Below are 13826 nucleotides of genomic sequence, written 5' to 3' on the forward strand. Positions count from 1 at the left end.
GAAGGTAAATATAAATACGGTATCCCCGGGGTGGAAGGTAAATATAAATACGGTATCCCCGGGGTGGAAGGTAAATATATATACGGTATCCCCGGGGTGGAAGGTAAATATAAATACGGTATCCCCGGGGTGGAAGGTAAATATAAATACGGTATCCCCGGGGTGGAAGGTAAATATAAATTCGGTATCCCCGGGGTAGAAGGTAAATATAAATACGGTATCCCCGGGGCGGAAGGTAAATATAAGTACAGTATCCCCTGGGTAGAAGGTAAATATGAGTACAGTATCATATGGGTAGAAGGTAAATTTGAGTATAATATCACCTTTGGTGACGGGATTTTACAATTGGTATCGGTTTAACCCGGTAAAGCGAATTTGAAAATCGTGCTCCATGGGCGTATTTTTGTATATTTCTTCGCTTTGCATCATAATGAGAATTGTCATATACGAGTAGTTGTTGTGACATGAAGGAAAGGGATCCTCTGGGTGTGGTAAAAACAAAATCCTGAAACAAGGTCTGGATGTAGACCAGCTTTGCCGACTTTTATGAACGAAGTCAGTTAGACGGATAAGTCTAGAAACATGATACAATAAGGCTTACAAATAAGACTATAAAAACGGAGCAAATAACGGCCTTGAAGAATGCCGCCGGTGTTTGAAATATAAGTCACCTTTGTAACGAGATGAAAATGTCTATGTCAACGTTGAAACATACAAACAATGCATATAATACATGCATTCAAATAACGACAATTGTTTGGTATGCTTGTAAAACATAATACAAAGGCTAAAAGGATTCGGACATGGTCTTATGATGGGCTGATATAAGGCCATGACAGTTGTATTTTGGTCTAATTAAATGTAGAACACACGCTGTTCCATCCACGGTTTTAATTGACCTCCAAAGACATTCGGAGCTCCTCGGCCATTTTTTCAAAAACAACCTCGGATGTATGCCGGTACATCTGTTGAAGAAGTCCGTATTTTTTGAATAAAAGCATTAATTAAATGTAGTGTTTAAGAGTTGTATTCATTGCTCTCAGTTTAAATTGATTGCCAGTGAAGTGTATTATTGCAAACATAATTACGATTCCCAAGAGTTAAGTCATAAATTTTAACTACTAAATAAGATTACTACGCGATCTATTTGCAGCGGACTTAAACGTACCACTTTTTAAGTATGTAAACCGTCCATATACATCCGAGGTTGTTTTTGAAAAAATGGCCGAGGAGTTCCGAATGCTCCAAAGATCACGTGACCCGTGGTTGGCATTGATCGGACTCGTAATACTACCCGAGCAAGTGGACTCACACATGGGTTTGAACAATTAGCTGCTAAAAGGAGATTAATTGTTTCTGAAGTCTTAATCGTTAAGTGGCATAAAAGATCTTTATCTTTTCACATGATAAAAGTACTGACGGCTAAGTTGGCATTGGCACTGTTTTGAACTTCAACAATGTCAGGTTAGACAATAATACGAACAAAAAATGAATATTATTATATTTAACAACAAACTACAACAGGGATCAAGTGACATTTCTAAATTTAAATATAGAAATATATAACAAAACAAACCCCATCTTATGAAAAAGGTTACAACGGTTTTGTTGAAGGTAAAACACGTGTATGAAGTCTGCATTTCAATTATGCTATGTTTATGTATATCCCCCCCCCCCGCCCACTTTAACACTAAATTACAATTACTATCACTTACGTGGGTATTTCCTGGAGACTCGCGCCCACGTCGTTTCACCATCGGAGGTGGCGTTTTCGCTAGTCGGCGGGACGTAGTTGTGGTCGCCAACCATGGGCAGTTTCGGGTCGGCGGAGTCATCATACTCGAGGAGGGTGGCGAACAGGACGATGAAAACTACCTGGACAAACAGGGCCACACTCCCGAACTTGAACCGGAACACTTTACCCATTGTTTTAATCTTAATCTAGAAAACTCTTTGTTGTTGTTGTTTTTGCACGTGTTTCTACGCGATAACTTATTTCCTCTTTGTTGTTGTTGTTTTTGCACGTATTTCTACGCGATAACTTATTTCCTCTTTATGCTCTTTTGGTAAACAAATATATATGTAGTACAGGCGCATCGACTGAACTGTTTGCTTTAAATTCTTTGCAGTAGTTATAAATCCTAGTTTCACAGCGTTAATGCTGCTCAAATTATTGTACTATCACTGTAAAAAAATAGAAGAAAAAACGTTCATATTGTCAGACAAGCAATTCCTTACGTTTAATAGAGTAAGTTGGAGGAATCTGGCGGCTATAAATCAGTCAGCTGTTATTTGGAGGTGTGACAAAAGGTTTGACCAATCAGAAGCGCCCTTCCGAACACACCTTGTCATTGAATCTACCCGTTTAAGTTTCGTTCTTCAGAGAAAGTAATTTTTGGTTGTTTAAAATTTTGCAATAAGAAAATAACTGATGGGAGATTTTTTTTTCTTGCATTTTAACGTAGTGACACGCGCTGATATATAATACGTAAGATTATACGGGCGTTGCAAGATTGTTTAAGTAAACAAAGCCCTACCAGTACCTAAGTCGTGGCTTTTGGGGAGAGCAAAGCAATGTTATGATTTAAAATTACTTTACCATTCGTAAAATATTGCATTGTATTCTAACCTGTATGTTCCGAATCATAGGGGTGGGGGGTGGGGGCACACATACAATCGTTCACGTTTACTTTAAATGGTCAATATGGCAGAGAAAAACGTAACAAAATACGCTCAAAATGCACCCCCCAGCCAAAATTTGACACCATATCAGTTACGGGTACGGAGGAGGGGCGTATATATCTATCGTTGCGCACCCTTGTTACGCCACAGCTAACGTCAAATCCTGGATCCGCCCCGGATATTATTCGTCTTGTCCATAACATATATAATTAATGTTGAATAGCAAGTATTCCAATTACAACATCACATTTGATTTTACTGAAATGGAATTATTATGTAGTATCCTTTGTCACTTAACCGATGACGTTGTTATCAAGAATCATACCATCGTATTGTGATTTTCCTTAATGTTGTTTCTTGATATATGAGTTACAATAATGTCCACGATCAAGGCCAGGTTTAGAGGAGATGTTGTGTGTCGGTGATTCACATTGAACGTTGGTAAAGGAACTCGCTCATGTTTTGGAAAATGCACTTTTTATGTAATAGTTAGATGACACGAAGTGAATCCTTAATGATTAAGACTGGGCGGAGTGAGCATAGCGAACGAGTCCTTCTTAAGCATTAGGAATTCACTTCAAGTCATCTAACTGACTTAGAATACATCGTCATTGGCTGATACATTGTCAACGTAAAATCTGACGCAGGGAGTGTGTATCGGATGATTTTCAGTAGGCGGACCTTTAAACACGCGCGGAAGTTGGAATTCATGATTAAGTCTACTACTTAATGGTTGCCTATCAGAAATCTCATTGGCTGAAAATGTAGGTTGTATTCTAAAACGAAATAAAAAGTGACAAACCACAAGGAGTGTTAAAACTAAAGGTACTGACGGCTGGCACCCTTAACACATGTTGGTAAATGCTAAAATAGTGTCTTTGAAGACCACGTTTTCAACAAAGGGCTTATGTGTTAAATAATAGTTGCCTTAAGTTACAGTCCCTTTGGGCGACCGGTTTTGTTGTCAGAATCTATTTTTTCTTTATTGTCGAAAAACATGCACGAGTCCCTTAAAATCAAGGTCGCATTTAAGTGTTTACTGGTACGGTGTTTACTGGATAGCAAGGTCATAATGATTTTAAAGAAAAAAAAAACACTCGGGATATCAATCATTACTTTAATGGCTCGAAACTAAAATCTAGTGAAAATCAGGTCAAGTAACATACACAACAATAATATGCTGCGGAGTTGATCGAAATATGGTATATAATACATCCATCTTTTTCTTAAATTACTTCACAGTAAAAAGCCCCTAGTATGTTTAACAATCCATTCATCAAATCTTGCTTAATTTGATAGTGTAGAAATATGGCAAGCGGGATGCTCAGGTAATCTTATACGGGACAAAAGGACAAACCGGAGCCTTTAATATATTCTTTATTTGTAAGAAACGGGATCTTTAATCATATATTTGGCATCACATTTCACCTTTACAGATATGGTCAATAAACGCATCTGACACGTTGAAACTTCATCAGTGCTCCAGCCAGGATATGAAAAGGGCAGGGTGCTAAGTGAGGACACCTTTGACGCGCAAAAAATAAGCCTTAATGGTGCACTGGCAAGGGCCAAGCTTCAAATCTTATTGTGGAGGTGTTGTAACTTCTATAAAAACTAATAATTTGTTATGAATACCTAAGCTGTTATCTTTAATAAATTGTCAAAATGATGTATATATATTTCTGAAAAATTACTAAGTAAAACAAAAAGGCATAGCAGGGTGAAGTACCAAGCAGCAGGGTGCTGGAACGGGGCAGCGCTGTGCCCCCACCCTGCTATTAGGCCTAGCTGGAGCACTGTTTGTATGTATTCTCCTTTGTCAGTTATACACATACAGATTTGCAATATCAATAAGTTAAATCGGGAAAGCTTGCGTATTGCTTAACATATGGACTAGCCAACCCCAGTACCATGCACGCGTTTATCCCAAACGTTTCACGGTGAACATTGCGCAAAGGAATATTTAAAACTGATCTCCCGAAAATACAAGCTACCTTTAGTTTGAGTGAAGTACATGCACCAATGCGTGATGACTTTACACGTACCAATGCTCCTAATTGTGATGGATTACATGTACCAATACTCCTACGTGTGATGGCTTTACATGTACCAATGCTACTAAGTGTGAAGGCTTCAAATGCACCAATGCTCTTAATTGTGATTTATTTACATGTACCAATGCTACGTGTGATGGCTTTACATTTACCAATGCTCGCAATTGTGATGGTTTTACGTGTACTAATGCTCGCAATTTGGATGGCTTTACGTGTACCAATGCTCGGAATTGCGATGGTTTTACGTGTACTAATGCTCTCAATTGCGATGGCTTCACATGTACCAATGCTCTCAATTGCAATGGCTTTACATGTACCAATGCTCTCAATTGCAATGGCTTTACATGTACCAATGCTCGCAATTGCGATGGTTTTACGTGTACTAATGCTCGCGATTTGGATGGCTTTACGTGTACCAATGCTCTCAATTGCGATGGTTTTACTTGTACTAATGCTCTCAATTGCGATGGCTTCACATGTACCAATGCTCTCAATTGCAATGGCTTTACATGTACCAATGCTCTCAATTGCAATGGCTTTACATGTACCAATGCTCGCAATTGCGATGGCTTTACGTGTACCAATGCTCTCAATTTGGATGGCTTTACGTGTACCAATGCTCGCAATTGCGATGATTTTACGTGTACTAATGCTCGCAATTTGGATGGCTTTACGTGTACCAATGCTCCCAATTGCGATGGCTTCACATTTACCAATGATCCCAATAGTGATGGCTTTACATGTACCAATGCTCCCAGTTGTGAAGGCTTTACGTGTATCAATGCTCCCAATTGTGATGGCTTTACATGTACCAATGCTCCCAATTGTGATGGCTTTACGTGTATCAATGCTCCCAATTGTGATGGCTTTACGTGTACCAATGCTCCCAATTGTGAAGGCTTTACGTGTATCAATGCCCCCAATTGTGATGGCTTTACGTGTACAAATGCTCACAATTGCGATGGCTTTACGTGTACCAATGCTCCCAATTGCGATGGCTTAACATGTGCCAATGCTCGCAATTGTGATAGCTTCACATGTGCCAATGCTCGCAATCGCGATTGCTTTACGTTTACCAATGCTCGCAATTGTGATGGCATTACGTGTACCAATGATGCAAATTGTGATGGCTTTACATGTGCCAATGCTCCTAATTGTGATGGCTTTACATGTACCAATGCTCCTAATTATGATGGCTTTACATGTACGAATACTTCCAATAGTGATGGTTTTACATGTACCAATGCTCCCAATAGTGATGACTTTACATGTACCAATGCTCCGCATTTAGGTGGCTTTCAATGTACCAATGCTCCTATTTGTGATGGCTTTACATGTACCAATGCTCCTAATTGTGATGGCTTTACATGTACCAATGCTCCTAATTGTGATGGATTTACATGTACCAATGCTCCTAATTGTGATGGAGTTACATGTACCAATGCTCCTAATTGTGATGGATTTTACATGTACCAATGCTCCTAATTGTGATGGATTTACATGTACCAATGCTCCTAATTGTGATGGAGTTACATGTACCAATGCTCCTAATTGTGATGGATTTACATGTACCAATGCTCCTAATTGTGATGGAGTTACATGTACCAATGCTCCTAATTGTGATGGATTTTACATGTACCAATGCTCCTAATTGTGATGGATTTACATGTACCAATGCTCCTAATTGTGATGGAGTAAATTGTGATGGATTTACATGTACCAGTGCTACGCATTGTGATGGCTTTACTGAATCAGAAGGTAACTATCTCCGCAACGTCTTTTGTATAAGTGTTTGGTCTTCAAAGAACAGGTTTGTACAATCAAAGTGTTTATTGGAACGCTTGTGAAGTCTGCCTGAGGTGTTTATGATTATCATGACCTCTGTTTGTGACCTTTAACAATGAAATCAGTACAATCAATTATTTATGAGATATGACACATGATCTCAGTTTAGTCACACTCACTTTTCAGCAGCTGTTTAAAACTCTAGCGTGCAAAACAGCACCACAAGGAAATATGGTTCGAATGCATTGGTCTTGCATTTAATACATCGACTCAATTAATATGATTTAAGATTTATTGAACGGAAACTGTGTTTCCACCTCAAGGTCACTGCGACAGTTGACCCACTGGTCTCAAAATCAATATGGGTCAACTAATAGTTATGGCAATCTGGCATACCAAGTCTGAAGTTACTGGGTTCAAGCGTTTTGTAGTTATTTTAAGCAAAACGAAGTATGATTATGGGACGGACTGAACAAAATTTCAAAAGCGGAAGATATTATTTATTGGATTCACATGTTGTGCCAAGCTATATCAAACACCTCCAGGCCTAGCTAACGTCCGAAAACCCTGTGACGCTGACAAGGCTCTTAACATGTCCATCATATTTTATTTGATACGGCAATATTAAAGCTGCACTCTCACAGATTTACCGTTTACCAACTTTTTTATTTTTGTCTTCGAATGAACCAATTTATGCGTATATATCTGCAAACCAGTGATAAGACTGCTGACAAAAGATCGGATCGCAAATTTTCATATTTCCATTCAAAAATTAAAGTTTTATGGTTTAAGAAAAACGCATTAAACATCGATTTTGGAAAGGAAATATGAAAATCTGATGTTTTGTCAGAAGTCTTTTATCACTGATTTGCAGATATGTACGTGAAAAACTGCTCGTTTCAAGACAGAAAAAAAAGTTGCCAAAACGTTCAATCTGTGAGAGTGCAGCTTTAAGACAATCCGTTTTTCTAGCTAAGAAGGGAGCTTACCATGTATTTTCTTTATAAAGACCTTCATGCGCAGTTACTTCCCCTCACAGTTTTGAAATGCTAACATCATTGAATATAGCAATACAAGTTTAACATCATTGAACATGCGTGAAGGCAACATGAACAGTTTTATCATTTTATTTTTTAATAAAATTCAAGAAGCACATACTCATATCAACATGCTTGTATAAATGCTAAACAACTTGATAAAAATATCCGTTCATACTTAATAAGATCTCTTCTTGTCAGTTTGCATGACTTAATTCATCCTTGTATTTTATACTTTTTTAATTACCATTAACCAATTGATAGTCTTCAAACCACGACATTGTATATACATATTGTCTTTTCAACTAACTGACCATGTCCTAATAATTCCACGTCAAACACAAATTAAACTGATCGGATACACCAACCCAAAGAATGACACCATTAAGCATTATCCTAGAAACTGAATGTTCATAACAAATTTAAATTATAGTATGCCTGTACTCTGTGGGTATATTTTAGCCTTGGGTTTTCTATCGCCCACGGGTGGAGGTACGTCCAAGTCTGGCACAGGTGTGCTAAGGTCGGGCTTGGGTCGGTCTGTGTCGTGAACGCGAACCTTGCCATAATATCCTATTTCCGGTCGCATTAGATTCATTTTCTCAGCAAAACATGAGTCAAGCTTTTCCTGGTACTTTCGACAACTGAAAGATTTTAAGCATAACATGTATTTCAAAGTAGTTTGTGTCTGTGATAAATCTAGAATTCTGATGAAATCAAATGTGTGACTTGGTAGCAGTGTTAACTTCTGACTGGGACCAATAACAATCCTACAAAATAAAACAATTTTTTTAAGTGTAAGCAATAAACCTTGTGAATTATTAAGTAAAAGGGAAATAACTCTGGATCTATTCGTCTGCCAATGACTATAATGTGGATCTTACTAGACAATATGACTGAAATCAGTGTAATCAAGTATCATGGTGATTGGATAATAGTTATTGAACATGTACTATTATTATTGTAATTATTGTCTGCATAAGTAAACAACAACATATTATAATAATGTAAAAGGGGCTTAACTGTTGTTCCAGCATCAAAACAACAGTTAATCAAACTTAGTCATCAAAATAAGACTTGACTTCTTTCATAAGTGATCGGCTGCATTTTTTAAAACAAGCCCTGCTACATGAATCAAAAATTTAGAAAAAAAGCCTTGGAAAAGAATATTACCATCCAAGAGATTGCAGGCTTGTGCTCATTTCGACCACTTGACCTGAACAATCAGTGATCACAGTCACCAAGTTTTATGATAATTGGATAATTGAATAATAAGTTATTGTAAAAGAAAGATTAAGCTGACGTTGCTATCACCAAAAGTATTGCCTACACTGTTTTTCTTCCTTTTTATGCCAAGAAAGACATTATTCTTTCAAGTATTTAACATTTTAAAGATAAAGAGGATTGAAAAATTAGATATTAATTTTTTGACAGACTGCCTCATAGAACTTATAATATACTTACTAACTAAATTTCTGATCAAAAGAATGATCCAGACAGTTCCAGTATGCCGTGAAATCTGTGAGGCAGTGCTTCTTTACCTGAAAAACAAAGATTAATATATTTCAGATGATGAAACATATAATAGTGCAAATATACAGTCTGAAAGAAAATATACATGGTAATCTCTAGATGCATATTTCTATGATAACCCATTGAGAAGATTTAAGAGGGCTCCTATTAATAAATCAGTTATTTTTCATACTACTCAATACTGTACTGCCTACTGGGACATATCAGCACTAATACTGACTGGTGATAGAACTAGTGCTTATAGTGAAGCTGTTGAGCATGAGCCAGTGGTCTTGAATTCAATCAACATCAGATGTTCTAAGCACAATTGCATATTACGTATACAGTCTATACCAGTTTGAGGATAGAACTCAGACAGTTCGCCTAAGTGAAATGCAAATGCGCATGCCGAGAAATATTCTGAATGGGTTTCTTGAAGATTGGAAATATAGGGAGTGTTGAATTTAATATAGGAATAAGAAACTTTAACAGATGTTTACGTGTGTTTAACAAGAAAAAGTAATGTGTTTAACAACTATACTACCTCATGCAGGAAGTTATTACTGCATCTGGTCACCTGTTTCCCCTCATTGATACAAGGCCGAGGGTCCTTGTTCTCATCCCGACATAGTGCAAACTCCTGCAACAAACATATATGTGATGATATATATGTATGTCTGATCAATTGATTAATGATATTACACAAACATAAGTGTTTCATATACATGTTTTTTTTAAGTTATACTAATACTCATATATATATATATATATATATATATATATATATATATATGAAACAGATCTTTCACTTGACTGATTTTGCTTAACACACAAAATGGATCAATGAACCATCTATTTATTGAATAGTGTCCAGATTGTCAAGTTTGACACTGCTTTAAGGGGCTTGACACCAAATGGCCACAAAATCGGCAAATACAGCATTTCCTCAAAACAAGACTAGAATTGTCAATATGAGCTAGTATTAATTTGAAAATACATCATTTTACATGATCAAAAGAATACTTTGTCACTGTCTAGTCTTAGACCAGTTTACCCATTTTAACCCTTAGGCGATTTTAAAGGCTTTGCAAACAGCTTGGAACCAGACCAGACGCCGAGTAACTCGGCGTCTGGTCAGGTTCGAAGCTGTTTGCCACTCAGTCAATATATCCCCAAAGTTTCAAGTAAATTGAAAGAAATTTAGAATAAACCAGACAACATTTTTGAGCAGACGACAATTTACCCAGCATGCAAAGGGTTAAGACAGCGCATAATGGTTTTCCAGTGTATATTTAGCATGTGAAGTCACATGATTAATACAGATACATGTAACAATGCTATTTTTAAATTTACTTGGACTTACGTGGTAGATAGACCCATTAAATTTCTAATAAGTAAAAACAACAAACAGCAAAAGAAACAGGTGTCATAAGCGATGCGTTACATCAGTAAGTAAGATTCGTTGTACACATCAATATCAATTTTAAACTTTTTTACTATTTTCTTGTTTTCTTGAAATGGTTATAGTCCTTTTAAAAAGGGATGTTTACACACTCCTGCCATCATAGAATAAATCTCCCATTTTACATGACGCTTTGCAAGTACATTGAGTTAAATGTCCAAACAACTATACTGGTTGAGAAGCAGTTTCCGACAAATCGCTTTTTCGCGTACTTTCTTTAGATCTTCATAAAGAAGGTACTGCAATTCAACTATATGGTAACTAGGCAATCAAAAGTTGAAATTCTTACCTAGACACGTAAGTAACTTTTATTATTATTTAATGTTTAATGTTTATATTTCATTTTGTACACAAACTTGCATGTGGGGGATCGGCATGCGCAGCGTATTGCGCACGCGTGTGAACCTAATTTGCATATCTATGAATAGCTACAAGGTTTCCCTAAATTGACTTCTACAAACAATGATCATTGTGAACATATTTGTGAATACTGGTGTCATGCTTGTTTCGCACCCAGATTCACTTAAAATCAAATGTATACAAACACAAGTTTCTATCAGAAATGAATCAAAATATCATTGATATTCAGTGTCTGCCTGATTTCGAGTATGAATTGACTGTCGTAAATTTTAAGGTTCAAATTTTTCTTAAATGCTGAAAAATTAAAAAATATTTCTCTTATTACAGTCTTATATTTAGTATATTAAAGAAACGGATAATAAAAACACACAATAGGCACCTTAAATCTGCCATGCATTCGATTTGTCGGAAACTGCTTCTCATCACAAGCTTATCAGAACAGTGTAAGTACCCTCTTTGCGCCCCTATTAATTACACTATATGTGACGTCACACATGTGAAAAATATATCAACAATCGCAGCTTGAGCTGTAGTTATCTAAAATGTGAACTATTTCAGTACGTATTTAAACACGTATAAATAATACAATAAAAACGTATAAAAACTGTCGGAAACTGCTTCTCAACCAATATACATAAAATTATGTTAAAAGAAATGAGTTTTTTGTCTGATATTAAAGTGACTTCACGAGAAAAACAGGATGCTTTCAAACACTTCAACTTCAAACAAAAACATAACTTTGTACTTTTCTCCAATTTTGCTTACAAATAGCATTAAACATCAACAATATATTTATGTTAATTATGCAAAGGCCATTTATTGGACATGTTCGAATACTTAAATATTTACTTCTCCTTCATTTACCACTTTATTAGCTAAAGAACTTCAGCGAACATGTTATATATTACCTTTTTGGATGTGTTCGCTGAAGAGAACGCCGTATCCAAACCCTACCAGAATTCGTGACATTTTTATGTCACGCTGTTATTTCACTTGTATGCATTGTACAGACAAAATAGCTGTATCCTTAGGTTAATGAAGTAAAATGTAGTTCACAAACTCATTTTCAAAACCAAAAAAACGCTTTAAAGATAGTTGATTTAGCATTTTAATAAATCCTATTACAAGCATTCCTTATCTAGGTCATAGTTGTGTTCAAATTTAATCACATGACACCAAGATTTACAGAAAATACCCATGTGACCTAGTGTTTATTTTGCTGTTATTTTTTCTATTGCGAATAATTAATAAATAACTAATAACAAATTTGGAATAAATAAATTGTTTTTACTTATCAAAAGGTATTTACAGCCTTACTGCAATTGGATTCAACAAAATGAACAATGTGAATCCGATGCTATAAATAGAATCCATCGACGTCATCATGGTCATGTGATAGTCCAAATAATTGTACGTTGACGGATTTTTTTTTAGATTTTTGATATGGCAAATCCTTCACGTACAAATTGTTTAGTATCAAAAGTGGGTAGTTGTTCCGATCAGGATTCCGGGTTAAAGCATATAGCGTCTATAAAATAGCATAAAAACAAGAAATATTACCAGATAATGTTATTTTATATTAGTTCCGTACACAAAAAAAAAATCCAACTTATAATTATGAGTTTGACGGCTTTTCTTCATTTCATTCTGTCAAAACATAACGATATATACATGAAGGGCACCTGCAAGGCTTTAGGGCACAGTTTTAAATCGCTCGGAACATTTCGGCCATGGCTGAGTTGTTACGATTGTATAATGAGGTCTATCTCGAAGCTTTGTCGGAGGAGGCCGAGCTATTACGATTGTATCGAGTTGTTCCCCTTCACATAATTGTTGTCTGTGTCAGTCAACTTTCGTTTTATTGGAAAGGTAAACAACTTGTTTTAATGCATTTAATGCTTGTTTAGTGCAAAATAACATTTCACTTATATGGTAAAATATCAATATAACTCTTTATGATCAATTTCAACCATAAAATACTTCACTTAAAACAATTTCAATATTTTTAAAACACCCCCGTTTTTTGCACATTCCCGTTTAGACGTTAGGGATTGGAAGAATCCCGTATAACACGTCTATTATTTTAAACTAGGTCATGTGATTGCATTGCATCATCACACTCAATTGATTCTGGTTGACTTTACTATGGGGGTTACGCCATAACTGTAATGCATTGTAAACATCAAAAAAATAAATATCAACATTAAAGTTATGGAAGCCAGAACTACCACTTTATATGTCCCGACCCACGACCTTTATACTGAAGTCACGACTGTGATGGTCCCGGCAAATATTATTTTATGGGTCCGGACCCAGGATCAATATAAATGGTTCCGGCTTCTCCTAAAAAGTCCTGGGTCCTCGCAAATATAACTGCACCAATCCCTAATAATTTCTGTCAAATTGATAATGGTCAAATTCTTCCCAGCCCCATACAATATGCCCTTTTTCTCCCTTAGCACCCTGCCCCATTTCTGTTGCATCCTGTACTTCATAAAACCTGGCTAAAACCCTATCTCAGTTCATTAAGTTGGTGAGATTTTTTGTAAACATTCCCCACCCACAAACATGACCAAGGTGGTGTACCTTATACTCGTTGTCGCAGTATTTTCCCATGTAAAGGCTGGCTGCCTTTAAAATAATACTGGAAATCTGGACCTCCGGTATTGTCAATTCCTCTTGAGAGGGAATGTATTTGTCCCTGGAAAGGGCCATTTCTCCTGTTTTTTGGAAGGAGAAATGTAGGGGAGATAACAATCTTCAACTTATCACGAATGTTTAGTTATCGAAATAAAGTCATTTTTATCGCTATGATGATGATCATCATCATCATCATCATCATCATCATCATCATCATCATCATCATCATCATCATCATCGTCGTCTTCGTCATCATCATGAACATCACGATCATCATCATCATCATCATCATCA

The 13826-nt window shown here is 36.4% G+C and overlaps 2 protein-coding genes across 3 annotated transcripts in view; both read right to left on the bottom strand.

Moving 5' to 3' along the window:
• Positions 1 to 2275, bottom strand: part of LOC128234497 (ammonium transporter Rh type B-like) — a 30093-nt gene extending 27818 nt beyond the window's left edge. For both annotated transcript variants that reach the window (XM_052948756.1, XM_052948755.1), the window contains exon 1: positions 1716 to 2275. In XM_052948756.1, the coding sequence (XP_052804716.1) occupies positions 1716 to 1926 (211 nt within the window). In that variant the 5' untranslated portion in view covers positions 1927 to 2275. The remainder of the gene's footprint in view (positions 1 to 1715) is intronic.
• Positions 2276 to 7632: 5357 nt separating this feature from the next.
• Positions 7633 to 13656, bottom strand: LOC128234499 (NADH dehydrogenase [ubiquinone] 1 alpha subcomplex subunit 8-like). The gene is made up of 4 exons (XM_052948758.1): positions 13479 to 13656; positions 9615 to 9710; positions 9023 to 9099; positions 7633 to 8202 (listed from the first exon to the last, which is right to left on the bottom strand). Exons 1-4 carry the CDS (start codon positions 13605 to 13607, stop codon positions 7986 to 7988), a joined length of 519 nt encoding a protein of 172 aa, XP_052804718.1. The 5' UTR covers positions 13608 to 13656; the 3' UTR covers positions 7633 to 7985.
• Between the last annotated feature and the right edge of the window lie 170 nt (positions 13657 to 13826).

The sequence above is a fragment of the Mya arenaria genome, chromosome 5, assembly GCF_026914265.1.
Source record: "Mya arenaria isolate MELC-2E11 chromosome 5, ASM2691426v1".
NCBI classification, from domain to species: Eukaryota; Metazoa; Mollusca; class Bivalvia; order Myida; family Myidae; genus Mya; species Mya arenaria.